The following is a 23,222-nucleotide window of genomic DNA, read 5'->3' on the forward strand; positions in this document are numbered from 1 at the left end:
TCCAATCCTCAGTAAGCTGTGACTTCTACCAAAAACACAAGACCATAACCAACATTGCTGACGGCCTTTTAAAAACGTGTTAATAACATTCCTATTTTGCTCACTGCTTTTCTTCACCTTTACAGATGACATTTTTCAAACTATAAAATGCATTCTGCTGGCAAACCTTCTTGCTTCAACAGTTCTCAGTTTTATAATAGTAAATCTACATTTTTTGCTACTGAGACATCCACTACCTTTTGGCGTGTGACTTTGAATGAGGCAGAGAACAAGCCATACATTTAAAAATCAATACCTAACCTTATCAATATTCATTTTCCTTTGTCAATACAAAATACGAAGGTGAAAGAGCAGTAAATAAGCTAAAGCGCTGAAATAAATTCGGTGTTCCTGTCACAATTAATAAATGTTCAACCGATAACACTGCTGGCTAGTCTATAGCCTTACTTCAATTATGCTTCAGTGTTATTGTTTCACCAGGGTGGGTAAAATGTTCAATACACTAGCAGGTAGCGATGATCAGATTTGGGGTTATTAATTTCATAGGGAACTTTAAAAATATTATTTATTATGGATACAGTATATAACTGTTTAGCCTCTTAAATTGTTGTATAAGCACAGTGTGGTATTATAAAGTGCCTAATTATAGTTTTCTGGTAAACTTTGGCTAAATCTTGTCTAAATCTGCTATTTGATGACATAATATGTCATATATAAATCAGAGGGGATCATCAAACAATATTCAGACTGTCAGCCTTTTAACTCCCATTCCTGATTTCACATCAGAAAGTGTTACCTTCACCTGTCTTTTTCCAGCTTAGATTGAATGTTGACTAAAGGTAGAAGGAGCTGTGAAAACACGATTCAATGTGTTTTCTGGGAGGTCTATAAGGGCCTACAAAATGGCAAGAAGAGTTTCTTGAAAATAATTCTACATGCTAATTCAACTTTGGAAGCTTATAAAGATAAGATTCTTTGTTATGTGATTAACTATATTCCAGAATTTGAAAACTATAATTTTTGGAGACAAGATGATCTAGGATTCATAACCTTATTATAAAGATAAGATTCTTTGTTATGTGATTAACTATATTCCAGAATTTGAAAACTATAATTTTTGGAGACAAGATGATCTAGGATTCATAACCTTATTATCAAAGTGCATTTATGCAAAAGCATTTCTTACTTGAATTTGGAGAATAATCTTCACCTTAGAGTTGATTCATTTGTATTGGAAGATATTCTTTTTAAAACTAAGGATTTTTAAGTAACCTCATTCTCTTCCTCTTTGAGAGGAACGGTTATGCATGGACTGTAAAAATGCATCGAAAATGAGTAACCTAATTCTCCTACTCCAATACTATTGGATTAATTACAAAAATGCATTACGTTTCTATGAGTTATGTTCTTTTAGATAAGTAATCTAGTAATAGAATCAAAATCTTGAGTCTCAAGAGAATCACTAAAGTTTTGAAATACAACACTTGGAATATGCTGTTGTAAGCTTATGAATGTTTTAGGCTAAAGTTTAATATTTATACCTATACACTGTAAAAACGATTTCCTCTGATGCTACTGAGTTGTAACATCAAAATCACCCTGTAGAAATAATCACATTACGCTCTCCCCAACCATTATGCATTTTCCTTCTCACTTCACATATGTTCAGAGTGTTAGGACCTGACCCTGATAGTCTCTCTTCCTTATTGCTGGCTCTGAGGTGCTTTAGTCACATTCCTAAGATTGTTCTTGTACTATTTCTGCCACCAGTGTTTGAATCATTGAAAGGTAAGAGAATTCAGGGGTCCATTCAACTGGAATGGGAATATTAAAGAATCCTATACCTGCCTTATGAAAGATTTGAGGAACTTATGACATGTATTTGATCTAAAAGTGGCTATATGTTCCTGTATAAAGAGATATATTAGAAGTGTTGTAATGAAAGTTCTGTATTTCTATACAGCAAATTTAGATAAATCTTTTATGGCACTTAAGATACATAATAGTCCATATAAATATAAATAAAGTGTATAATAGTCTATGTATAAATAAAGAGATATATTTATATAATTGCATAAGACACATGAAATAAGACAGTCTTTACATATATATTCTTACAGAAAGGCCATATGTATGTTATGAAAAGATCATGAGTTTAGGAGTCATGCAGACATTGGCTTGAATCCTCCCTTTGCCCTTCAATCATTCTGCCTTCTTAGGTAGCTAAGAAGACCCTAACACATGTCTGAATCTTCATTTTATGGTGTAAAGTGAATGATAATAACACCTAAGTCATCGAGTTGTTGCAAAGATAAAATAAGGTTTTGGTACACAGTAGGCACCCAGTAAGTAGTAAATATTATTCTACATGAACACAAACACATTCTGCACACAGGTATTTCCTACTTCCAAATTCTGAAAATTCAACGAAGTTAGAGGATGAAGATCAGACATCACACTTGTAACTATACTTATAACTACAGTTCATAATTGAGTCCTTTATGTGGATGCAACAACTGTATGTGGGTGCTCCAATTTTAAGTTATTCTTTAATTTTTTAGTGCTGAACTATGGGATAGGTCTACTGAATACAGAATTTAAGCTTCACCTCTTTTACTTCCTTTGAAATCATCAAGTCAAGATATCTGTCTATTCATATCTGTTATCTATATCTGTATTTTCCCCTTCTCACTGCTTACTCTCCTGTTGAATCTGAATCTTATTGTCATATTCTGTAATTAATCTTGGAGAACATAACTCTTCCTATAAAAGAATTCCTAAATGAAGCTGAGAGAGACAGTTTATAAATATGAATGGTTAAGGACCCCAAGCAATACGCCACTACTATAATAATAACTTTGTAATTGATCAAGGATCTACATGGAAAGCATTTTCTCATAGTTTGCTGAACTGCAAACCCATACAGTTAATTGTTTGTTCCTGTGCGCGTGTCCACATTTAAGGCCTAGTCAGCTCCCTTATCACAGGTTTTTATCTCTGCTTCCCGCACCACTGCTCTTGCACGAGATCTTTTTTTTTCTATTTAACATCTTTATTGGAGTATAATTGCTTTACAATGTTGTGTTAGTTTCTGCTGTATAACAAAGTGAATCAGCTCTACATATACATATATCCCCATATCCCCTCCCTCTTGAGCCTCCCTCCCACCCTCCCTATCCCACCCCTCTAGGTTGTCACAAAGCATCGAGCTGATTTCCCTGTGCTAAGCAGCAGCTTTGCACTGGCCAACCATTTTATGTTTGGTAGTGTATATATCTCAATGCTACTCTCTCACTTCGCCCCAGTTTCCCCTTCCCCCACCGTGTCCTCAAGTCCATTCTCTACATCTACGTCTTTATTCCTGTCCTGACCCTAGGTTCTTCAGAACCATTTTTGTTTTTTTAGATTCCATATGTATGTGTTAGCACACAGTATTTGTTTTTCTCTTTCTGACTTACTTTACCCTGTATGAAAGACTCTAGGTCCATCCACCTCACTACAAATAACTCAATTTCGTTTCCTTTTATGGCTGAGTAATATTCCATTGTATATATGTGCCACATCTTCTTTATCCATTCATCTGTTGATGGACACTTAGGTTGTTTCCATGTCCTGGCTATCGTAAATAGAGCTGCAATGAACACTGTGGTACATGACCCTTTTTGAATTATGGTTTTCTCAGGGTATATTGCACGAGATCTTGCAATACATATTAATCTTATTCTTATCCTTCCCTACCAAGCTCAGGTCTTTGCCTTTCCAGGAAAGCTTCCTGTCCCCTTTGGTCTAGTGACTTCTCTCAGCTCAAAACCTGTGGTTCTCCCTATAATACACTCATTAGAATGACATGGTGTTTGAGGTGGAAATGATGAGAGATCTTTTATTCTAATGCTAACTTGTCTAAGTAAGGAAAGACGAAATCAAAGATCTCTGCAGAGCTGGGTGTAGAAACCAGACTGCCACATTCATCACCAGGCTGGCATCTACTACCACATGGGCCTTGTGTTTTGAGGCTGCTTCAATACTTGTGAACTCATTACTATTAATTTCCTCTGGGGTTATTTACCTTTTCATCAATTTATGCCTTGTTTTCCCAACAAGTCTGTAACTTTCTTGAGGCCAAAGACACAGCCTTTGAAGTATCTGTATCCTGTAATACCTCACACAGTTTTGCAGGTGTGTAGGAAATACTTTAGTGATCGGCGGCCCGAAAAACCTACACAAAGAACACACAATACATCCTGACACCAAAGGCAAATGATTTGCTTTACTGGTTTCTTGTAACTGTGCTTCCTCCTCAGTGCTGGTGATTAAGGGTTATCTGTATTTTACTCTTGATGATTTATGAACTTTAGATGTGTGTTTTGCCCCAAGCCCTTTTTCTTTTACCTGCTGTAGTAGGTCCAGGCAAAGGTGCAGCTTTTCTTCTCCGTTTGATGTCTCCAGTGCATAGGGATCCTAAATGCATGCTTGTTTGCCTACAAGTAATTATCAGAAAAAACTATTAACAAAGGAGGGAAAGAAATGACACATAAATACACAGCTTGTATAATCTGAACCTAAATCAAAACATTCTCAACAAAGATGGAGCAGCCTAGTAAAACCACCAATCTTGTTTATATCGAAACATAATTACGTTTGTTGACAAGCGTTCAGCAGCTAAATGCGCCATCATAAATTGTTACTGGAATGAATAATATAAAAGGAATGCTTTTTAATTTTCAAAACTGGCAATCTTTCTGGCTCAACATAAAATCAAGCACTGTTGCTTCTGACAGGAAAATAGCTAAGATTAATTATCTAAAGAGAGCACAATATTGTTGCTAGGTTATCAATTGGTTACTAATGCTTTACTGTCAGAACAACATTTATTACAGGAAAAGTATGATCAATTTCTTTTAGGATATTATGTGGCAGTGAATTCTCTTAAAACATTTTAAATAGAAGGAAATAGTGATGTTCTTCCTGACAATTCACAGGATTAGAATTCTTTAATTATTTATCGGCTAGGTGAGGAAACAATTTGAATGCATTAATGCTGATATTGATACTAGACAAGCTAACATGATATCGGATTACCTTTGTAAAGATGTGATGTATAAGAACTAAGAAGCAGACCTTCTGCTACTCTTGGAACTAGTCAGAATTAGACTGTCTGTCTAACATGGACTCCTAAATTTACGAGTTTTGGAAAAATGAGAAATGGCTCAATTGGAAATCAAGACAAACTAATAAGATGGAAAACTGTAAAAAGTCTTCAAGATTTTCAAGCTATAGAGGACTCTTATGTTCATGCCCTGGATTATAATCCCCGACATGGGGTTGGGATAGTACCTGGGGATCATGAAGCAGAAATAAATAAAGCATGTTCACTAGAAAACATGACTGTTTAGTAATTCAGAGAGATATGTGGTAGTATACTGAAGTTTTATAGGGCCCAATTAGAAAACAACCAGATTATTAGAGAAAAATGTAAAAGGAAGGAACTAATTCAGGTAAAACTCAAAATATATACTTCCACACTTATACCCAGGTGTTTAAATATAATGAAAAATTGGAGTTGGGGAGTAAAATTACTTCAAATACAGATTCTATCTATAATGTACAAAGTAAAGTACAATCAATGAGCTGGCTAATCCGAGGGGTATATACAACCAAAGAAGCATATTGTGAAAATCTATCAATATAGGTAGAAGCAAACAGGTATTTAACTAGTTTTCTCTTCCCTTTGTATTGAGTGCATAATGATTCTCTTTTATAAATATTTATAATTATTAAAATATTTTTTAAAATTAGTTCATTCAATTAATGATTAACTTTGCAGAAATACATACACACACACGTCAAAATGTTTACTAGTGTATATAACTATAACATTTTTATTGGATTTTGAAGTGTGGTTTTGGCTCATAATACCAAGAAAAAATAAATGGCTATATTTATTTTATATATTATATATAATATATATTTTATATATTTATTTTATAAACATATTTATATTTATATATATTTATCTACTTTTTTAATATTTATCTATTTTTAAAGCTATATCAAAATTAAAAAAATTAAAAAGTCACATCCCTTTTTTTTCTGCGATACGCGGGCCTCTCACAGTTGTGGCCTCTCCCGTTGCGGAGCACAGGCTCCGGACGCGCAGGCTCAGCGGCCACGGCTCACGGGCCCAGCCGCTCCGCGGCATGTGGGATCTTCCCGGACCGGGGCACGAACCCGTGTCCCCTGCATTGGCAGGTGGACTCTCAACCAGTGCGCCACCAGGGAAGCCCAGTATCACATCCTTTTTATAAAAAATTAATGAATTCACTTATTCAGCAAGCAATTACTAGTATCTACTGCTGACTTAGCATAAGACTCCATAGTTATGGTGAAAATGAGGAAAAAGGAAGTGGAAGATACCAACGAAATGGAAAGTTCAGTTCTTATTATTGGAAGAGTTTTAAGTCTGAGTGGGGAGATTAAGTCAAAATATATGAAATAATTAGTGGCAGGCACAATGAACTTTCTTAATATTACTAGAGATTATGATATTTAGTCCTTAAAACAATTCTAAGCGTTTACTGACTATACCTTTTTTCTTTGTAGGGAAAAATCGGTGCTTCAATGGAAAACTATAGAGTACACCCTTCTACTCACCTGATTCTGATTCTATGGGAGCTATTTTACAACTCTAAGTTATAGATAACTGAAAGCAATGGAAAATAACTCGTCTGCAGTAATGCAAGTGAGTTCTGTCCCGAGGAAGGACAATCCTCCCCACTGTGGAAAAGCCAGTTTGCACCCATCGGTACGTTCATTCAATCTTCCTTACTCCATATACATTTGTGCTTCCTTCATTTCTCCTTTGAACCCATTATAACATCTGCCTGGTTCCCTCATTAATCAATGAGTTAAAATTTCAAATGCATATTCATTTTATAGCTGTAAAAGAGACATGATTTTACCTATTTGTACAACATTATCCTCACACATCTCCGATCCCTCTTGAAACCTCCCCCCTAGAAGAAAAGACTGGAGTAGTTCACCTTCCGCAGAGCATGTACCAGATAGGCGTGGCCAACAGGACTAGCAGAGGAGGGGAGAGTAACATTCTGAAAGTGGGAACAAAGTGGGAACCCGAATTCTGGAGTGTGGCCCTTCTGTTATGGAGCTGTGAAAACCAACCCATGGACTATCTGCTTCTTATCCTCTCGTTAAAACATAGTAAATATTCTTAGATTAAGCCACTGCTGGTCAGGTTTTCTATACCTGTTGCTGAAAGGATTTCTAAATGATAAAGAGTTTGTTCTGTTCAGAGAATTTTGAGTAGTTCAGGATGTGTGGGTAGCAGTGTTTACAGAAGGAACTATATAATAGGACGGAAGAAGAACGCTGGGGCTCGACCATGGGCCATATGTGCCACATTGGCCCCGTGAAGGTGTTTGGATTTTATAGCTGCTGTGGGGTCATTAAAGATCCCTTAGCAGAAGCAAGCTGGCCAGATTCATGGGATGCTGACGAGCTGGGGTTGGGAGAGTAACCGGGTTTGTGAGTAGTCCAGACACAAAGTTCCTCCCAGGTTATCAGTCTCTGTTATAATTAAGAATAATATCATGCCACACAATGAAACTTCTTCTGAAGAAATACCTTTTTAGAGATCATTAGAATACACAGTAGCTGTTCATTGTGACTATTAAGATGGCTAGTTTCTACTTACATTGTTCTTGCACTAGTTGTATGTAACCGGGGTCTTCTAATTGCTTGAAAAACCATTCTCCCAAGTCCATATCGCCTTTAAAACTTTATTATTTTTTTTACACTGTTCAAATTTATTAGGAACGCCTGTTTACAAAGAGGGTGAAAAACAAATTCCAAGAACAACTCCCTCTTCTAAGCCCTTTTCTCATCTGCTGGACCCCAAATTCCCTTTTGGGTATCTGTACAGAACAAGTGGAACAGCACATTTTCCTTCAGCTCCCCTCCCCCACCCCCAAGGTAGCTACATAAAGGAAAAGAGACAAACATTCAAGGAGAATAAAGTTAAAGTTAATAAAGTCAGTACACTGAACACAAAGACCTGAGCCATAAGAAAAACAGCGAGCTGTATTTCAGTAATTCTATCAAGAATTGACTACCTGCTACAGCACATTGAGAGATCGGGATTATTGATCAGTAAGATTACTCATTTAAGCCTGTCCTCCCCCCTTTCCTTCAGACAGGTGCAACGGAGTTGCTACAAATAACACTAAGCAAGGTCTACTCCGTTATTTAGTTGTCATTCTTAATGCAAAACAGAGCAGTTATTTTTTTAAATTTAAAATCAATGAACGTCTCAAAGGCAGCCTAGTTACTTCAGCCTAAATGAGTCATTTGTCTTTGCAAAGCAGAACACGTGGATTATTATTCAAGGTGGTGGTTGGCAATTTTTGGTTTTTGTTTGTTTGTTTTTGCTGTGGTGTTTTGAAGAATGACCATACGTTGTCCTAGGAACAGATCCAAATTTGTTAAAACATGTTAAGGTCCTTTTGTAAGGCACTGTTAGGAAATTACCTATCAGCCCTAGCAGTATATTTGTGTCAGTGAGAGCCTTTGCTTAGGTGGAAAGAGGGGAAAAAGGCAGAACCTGGTAACTTTGTAACTACTAACACCTTAAAATACTAGGGGTAAACACACACATATCTTTAAGTGGAAAGGCTAAAGAAATAATGCTTTTTTGTTATGGATTTAATAAGCAGTGTCAGCTATGATTTGAAACACTGTTTCCCATTGTACTCATTCTGAAAATTTTCCTATTACGTATTAGAAAGCAGAGCTCAAAGGGAAACCTTCGTTTTGTTCTGCTTTTGAGCCAGACTTCACTTGGTTATCCTGTCATCCTTTTAAATGGGGTGGTGGCGGGAAAGTGGGCATTTCATCCAGAGGAAAGAAAACGTAAAAAACAAAGCTATAAAAAAATCTAAAAAAACCTCACAAAGCAGAGACAAAAAATACTAGGGAGGACCACCTTGCCTGAGAACCTGTCTTTTGACAAGGGCTGACAAGGGCTGAAGCAGGCGGTGTCAAACACAATAATATTAAAGAGAAGACAAGAGGAACTTGTCTCTTCATTGTATGCGTATTTGGCTTTTCAGAGAATTAGGCCTAGTGAAAGCTGCCCCCTGGATAAGATGTGTTCCCAAGCAGCCTCGGACAAGCTGCAGAGAAGAGACAAACAGATGTGACTATGGGCCCTGGCATTTGGCAAGAACACTCACTGTCAGTTAGAAAAATATAAGCCTGGACAGGGTATCAGCTGCACAGAAATGAAGCGGGTCTGTGGTGTCACTGGAGGAGCAATCGGTGCAAATCCAGCCCTACGTGAACTTTCCCTTCTAGATCCAAATCACCCCCTCTTCCGCTTTATTCAGTGTCAATATGTCTCAACATATTAACTGAACGAGTAAACATCAGTATCTAGCACTTTTCCTTCTGTACCAATATGCACATATCAAGTACTGTTGAGCATAAATATTTCTTAACTACCAGGATCGCATTAAATCCTTGCTTTTTTTTTTTAACATTTATTATATTTATTTATTTTTGGCTGCGTTGGGTCTTCGTTGCTGTGCGCGGGCTTTCTCTAGTTGCGGCGAGCAGGACACTACTCTTTGTGGTGCGTGGGCTTCTCATTGTGGTGGCTTCTCTTGTTGCGGAGCACGGGCTCTAGGTGCACGGGCTTCAGTAGTTGTGGCATGCAGGCTCAGTAGTTGTGGCTCGCGGGCTCTAGAGTGCAGGCTCAGTAGTCGTGGCACACGGGCTTAGCTGTTCCGCGGCACGTGGGATCTTCCCGGACCAGGGCTCGAACCCGTGTCCCCTGCATCGGCAGGTGGATTCTTATCCACTGTGCCACCAGGGAAGCCCTAAATCCTTGTTTTTAATGATGTTTTCTTTCAAAGCCCCTTCTTGTGCACGATAAACCTTTTGCATTTGGTATTGTATGTTCACACCCTGATCAATTGTTGGTTCTGGCGCCTTCTGTCTCTTGTGGCTTTGGTCATGTGGCGTCACATTCTGTCTCAAGCCCATTTCTCCTCGCTTGGGAACAATCCTGATATCAGCGAGGGGTAGTTTAAGTTATAACTCTGCGCTGACGCAGTACTTGTGTCCCAGGATTTGGACCCTTGCTTTACTTTGGACATATCCTATTTCGTTACAAAACTTCTGATATCTTAGTTCTTTTATTATTTTTATTTTATTATCATTATTATTATTATTTTTTGCGGTATGGGGCCTCTCACTGCCGTGGCCTCTCCCGTTGCGGAGCACAGGCTCCGGAAGCGCAGGCTCAGCGGCCACGGCTCACGGGCACAGCCGCTCCGCGGCATGTGGGATCTTCCCGGACCAGGGCACGAACCCGCGTTCCCTGCATCGGCAGGCGGACTCCCAACCACTGCACCACCAGGGAAGCCCCTATCTTAGTTCTTTTAGATTTAGGTCATTGCCTGGACTTGCCCAGATGTTAAAATGCACCTGGTGACTGCATCTGTCTCTAACGCTGCAGGCTGACCTTCTCCAAGCGTCAGCTGCTCCTGGCCCCCGTTCCTGTCACCGCCTACCTGCTCGGGCGGCTCTTCACTCTGCGGTTCAATAACCTCCGATTACCTGTTGTCTGAGGCTCCACCCCTTGGACACCGTGATCTGCCTGCCAGGGTGCAGTTCCCCTCAACAGCTTCAGAAGGGTCTGTCCTGTTAGTCCTTCTTCCACCTCGTCTGAGCGTTCAAGTCCAGACGTACTTCTTCCCGATCTGCTTTACCCTGGTACCTAAAGGCATCTGGTGGCTGCTGCCAGAACTAATGTTTCCTGTGCGTTTCCTCTGTGCCAGGTTATATGCCAATACGGACGTCCCCCATGGAGCTCCCAGCGAGTGTGAGGGACAGCTGTGTGTCAGGAGGCTCTCGGGGAGCTCAGGGCCCAGTCACTGCCCCAGCAGCCAAGGACTCTCCAGGGTCCTCAGAGCAGAGCCACGTGGCTGAACTGTAGTGAGCAAGGGGGTGACAAGGGGGGAGACGGTGGGAGGCTTCAGGTGGTCCGGGAACCTTATGAAATCCTGTGCAAAATGTGCATATGCATACTTTTTTAGCAAGAAGGTCCATGATTCCTCTCTGATTCTGAACCATTAACAGAGACATTAACACCAAACATTATAGATGGATACCAAACTAGTATTCATAATCTAAAATACCTACCTTAAAATTTCTATGGAATATTTAAAATATGCTATACACATAGACCACCTTTGCTCTTTGCAGTATCACAAACAATAGAATTTAATAATGTAAGTTAAAAAAAAAGAGCCTCATCCAAATATCTACACTTACCCTATGTTCTACCTAAAAAGCGACCCCCTTCATTTCTGTCTCCTCACCCTGCTTTACTTTTCTTCATAGTAACTAAACTAATATTTCCAAATTATAGACCATGCATATGTATTTTTTGAAAGGTATGGAAACTATGCAACAAAAGACCGGTGACGATTAGCTCCACTGTGATGGCATCTGGTGGGAAGTTTCTTCTTTATGCCTCTCCTTAATATTGGACTTTATTTTTACCATGAGCTTGGGACAAACAAACAAATTATAATGAGATGAGTTAGAAAACAGCAAACAAGAGGGTTAATAAATGTAAGTGGTTTTTGCAGCTGGGGGGGTCTTTCTTTGTCAACGGCATGGTGGAACTTTTCCCACCGTGGAAACTGAGGTGTTTGTTAGATGAAGCTTTAGGTTCTGTTGGCCTGATCTGCCTGAGTCTCCGACAGAACTTCTTTCCTCTGACGCTGCCATTTCTGTTTTCCCAACTAGTTCTCCGAAAAGGCCAACTTACACCATATTTGTCAATGTTTGAGAAGGATTTTAACCAATCTTTGGCAGATTACTTAAACTCCCTTTGCCTCCATTTCCTCACCTTCAAGAATTGGGATTAGATTAGTATTTACCTCAAAGGTTTTTTGAAGATTTTATTTAAAGATCACTGGTGTAAAACATTTGGTACAGTGCCTGCCCACACTAAGCAACTGATAACTGTTATCTAATAAATTTACTATTATTACCATCTCCGCTTTACAGATAAGAAGCCCAGGGCACAGAGAAGTGAAATAATTTACCCAGGATCACACAGTACAGGGGACACAATGGTATAAGACAACCAGAAGAATGCCTAGTGTGGAGTGTCAGGAAACAGCCACGAAATAAACACATGATGGTATAAACTCATCACATCTCAACACTATCAATATGCTATAATAAGGATATAAATTAGGGTCATTTCTAAATAACAAGTAGGAATTCTTTTGGTAGTTAATAGGAAAATTAAATTCTTCCTTAACGTTTGATTCTGCTGGCTTTAAAAGTGTCATAGCATGTAAGAATAAAGCACTCATTTTCATTTCAAAAACTCATTAAAAACCCACAGGCCTCCTGTGAGTCTGAAACCCACTGACTTTCTCAGGTCAGCCCACTGCCACAGAGTTTTCTCTTGGCCACCACTCGGTACTTCCCACTTCAAAGCTGACTTGCTTCTCCACCGGTGTGTTCCATGCTTCATCTAAAGCCCCGAAGGTCTGTGATTCTGGTGATATCACTCCTTGTGTGGGTTAATAAACACACACGTCTATATCCCTAAGCAGCTCATTTAAATGCTGCTTCTGTGGGACTCGAGGGACATTGTTCCAGCTAATGATTAAGAACTCTCCAGACAATAGGGGCTTCTTAGACAATGGGTGAATTTCCAGGATGTCCGGCCCCCTTCCGAGAAGGAGGGAGATAACAAAATGTAAAAAAGGTGTCTGTCAAAGACCAATCAGGCAGCTGGGGACAAGTTCCCTCTCTGGTCTGAGCCTAAGCCGGGACCAATCAGCAGGAGAACACAACCAAATCTATAATTTACATATGGGGAAGTGGGAACCTATAAAACTGACATATTCGCGCCCAGAAGGGTTCCTTCTTCGATCTCCTACGTGAGAACCAAGGAACCCCGGTGCACCGGCCTTCAATAAACCTCTTGCGTTTTGCATCGGCTTCCGACTCTTGTTGTTTCCTGGGCGAGTCGAAACTCCTAGGAGACCGCGCAGGTCTAACATTTGGGGGCTCGTCCGGGATTCCACTCGCCCCGGACCACAAGAACATCGGGAGTTGGAGGTACCAGGTAAGCTCGAGCTTGATTGTCTGTCCCTTGTTCTTTGTGGGCCATTATCGGAGGAAAGCCGTAAGAATCGGCTTATTATGGAATCTGTATCGGACCTCTGGCTAGGCAGACGTGCTAATAGCCGGTGTCCATGAGCCCTAGGGGACGCCCTGGTGGCTCATCTGGAAGGAGAGGCAAACTCTGTCTCCCCTTCACTCGGTTTCGGCAGTTCCCTTGGTGATAACTGCCATCTGAAGAGGTTTCGGTTTTGAAGCGAGCTCGCGGTGGCCCATGCGTGTATGTGTTTCGTGGAGTTTTTAACTGTTTCTGTATTGTGGTCTATTCTTCTTCTCTGACGGACGACAATGGGACAAACTATGACGACTCCTCTTTCCCTTACCCTAAGCCATTGGACCAAAGTTCGGGCCAGAGCCCATAATTTTTCGGTAGAGGTAAAGAAAGGAAAGTGGCAGACTTTGTGTGCCTCTGAATGGCCAACATTTCAGATAGGATGGCCCCCCGAAGGATCCTTTTTATTAGACAAGATTAAGCTGCTGAAGTCTAAGATATTTAATATAGATCCCCACGGACATCCAGACCAAGTACCATATGTCTTGGTCTGGGAAGATTTAATTCTCTCCCCACCTCCGTGGGTCCGGCCCTTTGTTTCCTCAACAGGTACGTCCGCGCACACATCAGCAGCGTCGGAGATATTAGCCTTAAAGAAAAACCCCAACACGGAGAAGCTACCCGACGCCCCGGATCCACCGAAGACGATTTATCCTGACCTGCAGTCAGATTTGCTTCTTTTGGATTCCCCACCCCCTTATCCTCCGGCCCCAAATCCCCTACCACCTAGAGGACCCCCAGCTCCACTGCCCTCGGCACCAAGGGAACCATCCATGATGGAAGAAAAAAGGGGTCCCTCAGCGGGCACTAGGAGCCAGAGGGCTATCTCCCCGGACTCCACTGCCCTACCTCTTAGAGAATATGGCCCCCCCGACGGCCAAGGGAATAGACCTCTCCAATATTGGCCCTTTTCCTCTGCAGATCTTTATAATTGGAAAATGCATAACCCAACTTTTTCCGAAAATCCACAGGCCCTTACCGCTTTAATAGAATCTCTTGTTTTCTCCCACCAGCCCACATGGGATGATTGTCAGCAGCTGCTTCAGACTCTCCTAACGACTGAGGAGAGGCAACGGGTTCTTTTAGAAGCCAGAAAAAAAATGTATTAGGCGCCAATGGGCAACCTACCCAGCTGCCTAACGAGATTGATGCTGGTTTCCCACTCGTCAGGCCAAACTGGGATTTCAATGCCCCGGAAGGTAGGGAGCGCCTGAAAATGTATGGCCAGGCTCTGGTGGCGGGTCTCCATGGAGCGGCCAGACGGCCCACTAATTTGGCTAAGGTAAGGGAAATCACTCAGGGGCCCCAGGAATCTCAACTGTGTTCCTGGAACGTTTAATGGAAGCCTTTAGACGCTTTACCCCTTATGATCCAACTTCGGAGGGACATAGGGCTACTACAGCAATGGCTTTCATAGATCAAGCGGCCCCTGATATTAAGAAGAAATTACGGAGGCTAGATGGCTTGCAGGGATTTTCGCTTCAGGAGTTAGTAAAAGAGGCAGATAAAGTATATAACAAAAGAGAAACAGAGGAAGAGAAGGAAGAAAAAAGCAGAAAGAGCAGGAAGCCCGTGAAATAAGACGGGATAAGAGACAGGAGAGGAATTTAAGTAAGATACTGGCCACTGTGGTTGGAGGAAGAAATATAGGGGATAGGAATAGGCAGAAAGGGCGAACGGCAGACAGAAGGCGGCCATTAGACAAGGACAAATGTGCCTACTGTAAAGAAAAAGGACATTGGGCGAGAGAATGCCCTAAGAAAAAGAGTGGAGGAAGGCCAACCAGAAACAAAATCTTAACATTGGAAGAAGAAGACTAGAAAAGTCAGGGCTCGAACCCTCTCCCTGAGCCCCGGGTAACTCTTAAAGTGGAGGGGGAACCTGTTCAATTTTTGGTGGATACCGGAGCCCAGCACTCCGTCCTTCTCCACTCAAAAGGTCCTATCTCAGCTAAAAGGTCATGGGTACAAGGAGCCACTGGGAATAAACAATATTCATGGACCACACGAAGGACAGTAGATCTTGGGATTGGACGAGTAACCCATTCATTTTTTATTATTCCGGAATGCCCCTATCCTTTGCTGGGAAGAGATTTACTCTCCAAAGTAGGGGCTCAAATCCACTTTCAGCCAGAAGGTCCCACCATAACTGATAATAAAGGAAGGTTACTTCAAATATTGACTATGAAATTAGAAGATGAATATAAATTATACGAGCAGCCTTCATCCTCACGAGTTAATGTTACAGATTGGGTAACTCGGTTCCCTCAAGCCTGGGCAGAAACTGCCGGTATGGGGATGGCCAAAAATCGGCCCCCGGTGCTAGTGGAACTCAAGGCAACTGCCACCCCAATAACGGTCCGTCAATACCCCATGAGTAGAGAAGCCAAAGACGGTATCCGTCCCCATATACAGAGGCTACTAGACTTGGGCATCTTAATAAGATGTCAATCAGCATGGAACACCCCTCTCCTGCCGGTAAAGAAACCAGGAACAAATGATTATCGGCCGGTGCAGGATCTACGAGAGGTAAACAAACGGGTGGCAGACCTCCACCCCACAGTTCCAAACCCTTACAACCTCCTGAGCACTCTTCCACCTCAATATACGTGGTATACTGTTTTGGACCTTAAAGATGCTTTTTTCTGTTTAAGACTCTCTCCCCTGAGCCAACCCTACTTTGCCTTCGAATGGAAAGATCCAACATCGGGAATGTCTGGTCAGCTGACATGGACACGGCTACCTCAGGGATTTAAGAACTCCCCGACCATCTTTGATGAAGCCCTCCATCAGGATTTGGCATTATATAGAGAATCAAATCCCCAGGTAACATTACTCCAATACGTTGATGATATTTTATTAGCTGCTGAGACCCAAGAAGATTGTATCAAGGGTACTGAAAAACTGTTAACGGAACTTGGAACCCTGGGATATAGAGCCTCAGCCAAGAAAGCACAAATATGCCAACAACAGGTCAGTTACCTGGGGTATCTATTAAAAGGGGGACAAAGATGGCTCACGGAGAGCAGGAATTTGGTGGCCCAAATTCCGGCTCCCAAAAGCGCCAGGCAGGTTAGAGAATTTTTGGGGACGGCCAGATTCTGTAGACTATGGATTCCAGGGTTTGCTGAGCTGGCGGCCCCATTGTACCCCCTAACCAAAAACAGCACTCCTTTCGTTTGGGGCGATAAGGAACAACGGGCTTTTGACCAAATCAAACGAGCTTTACTTTCAGCTCCAGCCCTAGGACTGCCAGATGTAACCAAACCTTTTCATTTATATGTGGCCGAAAATAAGGGCATTGCAAAAGGAGTATTAACTCAGAAATTGGGTCCCTGGAATCGCCCAGTTGCTTATTTGTCAAAAAATTGGACCCTGTGGCATCAGGATGGCCCACCTGTTTAAAGATAATCGCTGCAGTGGCCGTTCTAGTCAAAGATGCTGACAAACTAACTTTAGGACAAAATCTAACGATAACAGCTCCTCATGCCCTGGAAAATGTAGTCCGTCAACCACCGGATAGGTGGCTAACTAATGCCAGGATGACCCATTACCAAACCCTGTTGCTAAACTCAGATCGCATCAAGTTTGCTCCAGCCACAGGACTCAATCCAGCCACCTTGCTACCTGATCCTGACTTGGAAGGCTCCACCATCATACATGATTGTCAGGAAGTACTGGCCGCAGCACACGGCAGTAGGCCAGATCTGATGGACCCGCTCCTCCCTGATGCTGATTTCACCTGGTTCACGGATGGGAGCAGTTTCCTGGAGGAGGTAAGCGTCGAACTGGGGCAGCCGTGGTAGACGGAAAACAAGTCATATGGGCAGCGGCGCTACCACAAGGGACCTCAGCCCAACGAGCTGAATTAATTGCCCTGACGAGGGCATTAGAGATGGCAGAGAATAAAAAAGTAAACGTCTACACAGACAGTAGATATGCGTTTGCTACCGCTCATATCCACGGTGCCATTTACCAACAGAGAGGGCTACTAACTTCAGGTGGCAAAGAAATTAAAAACAAAGACGAAATCATGGCTTTGTTGACTGTACTCATGCTTCCTACTAAAGTCAGTATCATCCACTGCCCTGGACATCAAAAAGGAAATACCCCAATAATTAGGGGAAATAATATGGCTAACCAAGTGGCCCGAGAAATAGCATCGGGAGAAGTCATTCTAGGACTGTCAGATAAAGTTCCTGAAAAACCAGGCCGCGATGAAGAAATCATCCCGGCCACAACAAAAGGAACTTTGTCCCCTCAGCAAGCAGAATCCATGTTACAACAGATGCACAGATGGACACATTTGGGGACTAAAAAGATGGTAGCCTTGTTACAAAAAGCCGGGTATGAAACCCCTGGAATGACAAAATTAGCTGGACAAATTGTGCAGGAATGCGTCCCATGTCAACAGGTAAATACTCACAAAGGGAAACTTGAAACTGGAAAGAGACTCAGGGGGGACCGCCCAGGAACTTACTGGGAGGTGGACTTTACCGAAGTGCGTCCTGGAAGGTACGGTAATAAATACCTTTTAGTTTTTGTAGACACTTTTTCAGGATGGATAGAGGCTTTCCCAACAAAGAAAGAAACAGCTGCTGTAGTAGCCAAGAAGATTTTAGAAGAAATTTTTCCTCGATTTGGAGCACCAAAGGTAATAGGGTCTGATAATGGTCCAGCCTTCGTCGCCCAGGTAAGTCAGGATGTGGCCAGATATTTGGGGACTGATTGGAAATTACATTGTGCCTATAGACCCCAAAGTTCAGGTCAGGTAGAAAGAATGAATAGGACTCTAAAAGAGACCCTAACTAAATTGTCCTTGGAGACTGGCGGTACCGATTGGACGGTGCTCCTTCCTTTGGCCCTATTCCGGGTTAGAAATACACCTTCCCGATACCATCTTACTCCTTTTGAAATATTATATGGTGCCCCGCCTCCCCTCCTCACTTTAGGAAAAGAAATAAAACCTGATTGTCAAAATAACACTGACTTATATGCTAGGCTACTGGGACTCCAATTGGTCCAGAAAGAAATATGGTCCCAACTCGCCGAGGCCTACCAACCGGGAACACCGGGAGAAACTCATCCTTTCCAAGTCGGAGACTCCATATACGTCCGTCGGCATCGAACCCAGACGTTGGAACCTCGATGGAAAGGACCATACACCGTCGTCCTCACCACCCCATCGGCCATAAAAGTGGACGACATCGCTGCCTGGATCCATGCTTCACATGTGAAGGCTGCACCAACGACGACATCATCAGGATGGCGGGCCCAAAGGACTGACAACCCGCTCAAACTCAAGCTTCTACGAACCTAAGACTTATAATTTTGGTTTTACTACCTTTACTGACTGTAAGTGATTTTAGCCCTCACCTCCCCCAAAGTTTAACTTGGCAGGTAATTTCTCAGACTGGAGATGTAACCTGGTCCATTAGTCATACTGCACCCCCCTGGACCTGGTGGCCAGATATTTTTCCTGATGTTTGTAAATTGGCAATAGGAGCACCTTATTGGGGTACAGAAGATTCTCATGATATGAACACTGCCCCTTCCAAAGTTTCGGAAACTGATTGGTTTGGGCCGGGTTGCAAAAATGCAGGCAAAAGAATGATGCTTGGTATTCTCACTTTCTACGTATGCCCCGGGTTCCACCGCCCTCGATCTCTGAATTATAAATGTGGTGGAACTGAAAACTTTTATTGCAAAAGCTGGGGATGTGAAACTACCGGGGATACTAATTGGAAACCCACCTCAACTTGGGATTTTATTACTGTAACGGCTAATTATTCTCATAATGAGGATACCGGACACCGGAGTAAATGTTCAGGATGGTGTCATCCCCTTAAAATTTCCTTTAGTAATCCCGGAAAAAGAGATAAAAAATGGATAAATGGTCATTCTTGGGGCGTTAGATTTTACATGAGGGGATATGATTTAGGAATATTAATGACCCTTAAGCTAAAGATTGAGACTCCTGCTCCTATATCAATAGGCCCAAATCCCGTACTTGGCCCCCCTTTGCTTCCCCCGGCCCCTTCAGCTACGTCAACAAAGAATAAGACTAATGAAACCTCTGGATCCAAAGAACCCACAGTTAAGCCTGGGACTCCTCAGGATAGGATGCTTTCTTTGGTGCAGTCAGCCTTTACGGTTCTCAATGCTACAAACCCAGAGGCTACAAAATCATGTTGGCTTTGCTATGCTGCCCCTCCCCCTTATTATGATGCTATAGGATATAGCTCCAACTATACTAATTCTACCTCCTCAGACCAATGTCGATGGAAGCAAGAAGGGACCAGTAAATTAACCCTGTCCTCAGTTTCTGGAAATGGTACTTGTATAGGAACACCTCCCCAGTCCCATAGACACCTTTGTCATGATTTTAGCCTCCCTTCAGGCTCAGGATATCTTGTACCTCCTCAAGATGGATGGTGGGCATGTAACATGGGGCTCACCCCTTGTGTCTCTTTAGAGGTTCTTAATACTTCAGCTGACTTTTGTGTGTTAGTGCAATTAGTCCCTAGACTTATCTACCATTCAGACTCATCCTTTTTAGATGAATATGTACAAAAAACAAAAGAGAACCTGTAACCCTCACATTGGCTGTCCTTCTAGGACTAGGAATATCTGCCGGGATAGGAACAGGAACCACAGCCCTCATACAATAACCCCAGTATTATTCAAGTTTAAGAACAGGCTGTAGACATCGACCTTCGAGCATTAGAAAGTTCCATAACTCAACTAAAGGAATCACTCACCTCACTTTCAGAAATGGTGTTGCAGAATAGAAGAGGCCTAGATTTGCTGTTTCTTAAAGAAGGGGGATTATGCGCTGCTCTAAAAGAAGAATGTTGCTTTTATATTGATCATTCAGGAACCATTACCAAAACCATGGATAAACTAAGGGAACGCTTAGATAAAAGGCAAAGGGAGAGAGAAAACGAAAAAGGATGGTTTCAATCATGGTTTGATAAGTCCCCCTGGTTTACCACCTTAATCTCTACTCTTTTGGGACCTCTTATTGTTTTATTGTTGATTTTAACTTTTGGACCATGTGTTCTAAATCGCTTGATAGCATTTATTAGAGAACGTATCAGTACTGTACAAGTTCTAATGTTAAGACAACAGTACCAAAGTTTACGAACAGAAGGTTGAGATTCCATGATTGGAATCAATAGTCACAAGAAAAAGGGGGGAATGTGGGACTCGAGGGACATTGTTCCAGCTAATGATTAAGAACTCTCCAGACAATAGGGGCTTCTTAGACAATGGGTGAATTTCCAGGATGTCCGGCCCCCTTCCGAGAAGGAGGGAGATAACAAAATGTAAAAAAGGTGTCTGTCAAAGACCAATCAGGCAGCTGGGGACAAGTTCCCTCTCTGGTCTGAGCCTAAGCCGGGACCAATCAGCAGGAGAACACAACCAAATCTATAATTTACATATGGGGAAGTGGGAACCTATAAAACTGACATATTCGCGCCCAGAAGGGTTCCTTCTTCGATCTCCTACGTGAGAACCAAGGAACCCCGGTGCACCGGCCTTCAATAAACCTCTTGCGTTTTGCATCGGCTTCCGACTCTTGTTGTTTCCTGGGCGAGTCGAAACTCCTAGGAGACCGCGCAGGTCTAACACTTCTTTTTGTAGCTCTTCATTATTCTAAACACATGGTACCTGAAAGTGGTGGAGGTTGTTTTATGCAATTCGGGTAGATATTAGAACGTTCTGAGTGTATGTGAATGAGGACCTTCTCACATCGGGAGGAAAGTTAATCTTTTCAGAGAGCAAATTATTCAGGAAGGTTTCAAAAACTCTCTATGGGAGAACCGCTGTTAACGTTTTAGCTTCCCTGGTACCGCCATCATGCTTCCCATATTTGTTTAATTCCTTCTGATTTTGTTTTAAGGAATTGTCAGTCACCAAGTCCATGCATACGTGCTAACACACGAGCAGTGTGTTCTACCCACTAGAAAAAACTTCCTTGCCATGTTTCCTAATTCCGTCGTCTTTGAGAGCCTGCCTTTTCTCCCTTCGAAGTTCTCCCAGGGCATTTAAATCTAAATGTTCTTTCTCTTCTTCAAACTTTACTAAAAGCTCCTTATCTTTCCAAGTGCCTTTTCTTTACATTTCTTACCTATCTGTGCATATCTCTGTCATTAAACTTGTCCTACTGTATGTCCTCAAGCTGCTTTCGGATTAGAGTGGATCGTCAGTTAAGTATACGCTGGAAACAATTTTAGGCCAGGCACCATGTCTAATTCACAGAAGCTAGTTGTGCCTCTCATCTATGAGCAAAACAGTAAATATTTATTGAACTAAAACAAATCAAACTTCAGTAACAACTGTTGCCTCCACGTTCCACTTGGCAATCAATCATGCATTTTTTAGGATAACACTTTCTTGAACTGTTATTTAAATTCACTCAAAAATACTCATTTAACAATGAACAAAACTTGACTCTGAATCATGTATTTTACTAGACGCTAAACGAAACACAAAGAAGGATAAGAGCTCCTACCATTGAGGGGCTCATGGCCTAATGCAGGAGACACACATGAATAAGAAATTACTATACGATATAATAAATCCACACAGTTATAGCAGCAGGCCACCACTTGGTGGAAATGGAGAAAAATTCATTTCGCCTGAGTTCAAATTTTGATATTGTCTCTCCAGGCAGAATCTAAGATATTTGAGGCATCTTGGAGTATTCTTTTATTCTTCACACCATAGTACCTAGGAAAAATAGGCACTTAGTAAACTGATATTGACTTAATTTACTTGATTTCTAGCTATAACTATACATTTCTGGAATCTGATTATCATCGACATTCAGCATAGAGTTTCAACAATAAGTTTATTCTAATTTCCTTAAAAAATGATAAAGCTAGTATTGACTCTTAGGAGAGATAAAAAATTACTCAAAATAAATATGATTCTTTTGGATATCTCCATTAAATGCAAGAAGATATGTGTCTATATTTAAAAAATTGGGATGTTGGTCCTGATAACATCTTGTATCTTACATAAAAGAACCATCAGATCAGACTACAGACACAGATATAATCCCACATTCTCTCTCTGATCAGACACTATGAAATGTTTCCCAGGATGGTATTTGGTATTGTTGCCATTTTATAACTATTAATAAAATTATGGTATTCCTCATATTCTTAACTTTTTAAAGTGAAGTCCATGCATTATTCATTTTCATATCCACTTCATTCAGTGCAGTATATAATATTTGAATATATTTGTCGAATTGACTTTTTAGTTATTGTCCTATTTGATAATTTCTGACTCTAAACCCAGCTTTAAATTCAGTAGCATTTTGGAACAAAAGTGCTGAGTTTCTTTCCTTTACCAGCTTCAGGGAATAATGGGGTTAAAAGGGCAGGACAGAGAATATATTTTATTATCTTAAAAAATTATTTTGAATACATGTTGGTTTCTGAAGTCTTAGGATTTATTATCTAAATTACCAGGAACATCCAAGCTTATTGACTGTCAGCTATATATGGGGTATTATGCTAAACATTTTCACATACTGTCTTGTTTAATCCTCACAAAAACCCAGGTCTGAGGAACCTGAGGTCCAGAGACACTGATACTTGTCATAGATCACATAAACAGAATATAAAGTTCTCATATTTGAACCAAGGAACACTTGCCTCGAAAGAATCATTTTTTCCCCTATACCACAGTACCTCATTCAACTCAGTTATTATACTCCATTTAATAAACATCTACTGAAAATGTAATGCGCGCCATGCCATAAAACAGGATCGAGAAATAAAAAAGAGATGGCTTTCATCTGCTAGGGGTTAAAGTCATGGGGGAAAATGATTTCAACTCCGTATTCAAAGAGAATTCCAAGCAGGCATGTAAGGCATTCTAGGCCCTTAGCTGAGAGAACACATCTGAAGAGGCACAAATGCCCT

General features: G+C 41.4%; 1 protein-coding gene across 3 annotated transcripts in view; it reads right to left on the minus strand.

Moving 5' to 3' along the window:
* Nucleotides 1-23,222, minus strand: part of GPATCH2 (G-patch domain containing 2) — a 174,217-nt gene that overhangs the window by 9,997 nt on the left and 140,998 nt on the right. For 2 of the 3 annotated variants that reach the window (XM_082857831.1, XM_082857832.1), the window contains exon 9: nucleotides 4,390-4,478. In XM_082857831.1, coding sequence (XP_082713957.1) covers nucleotides 4,390-4,478 — 89 coding nt within the window. Of the gene's footprint in view, nucleotides 1-4,389; nucleotides 4,479-21,923; nucleotides 22,018-23,222 lie in introns of those variants that run through there. The other variant, XM_082857833.1, reaches the window with a different exon arrangement.

The sequence above is a fragment of the Leucopleurus acutus genome (genome assembly GCF_964270905.1).
Source record: "Leucopleurus acutus genome assembly, chromosome: 2".
NCBI classification, from domain to species: Eukaryota; Metazoa; Chordata; class Mammalia; order Artiodactyla; family Delphinidae; genus Leucopleurus; species Leucopleurus acutus.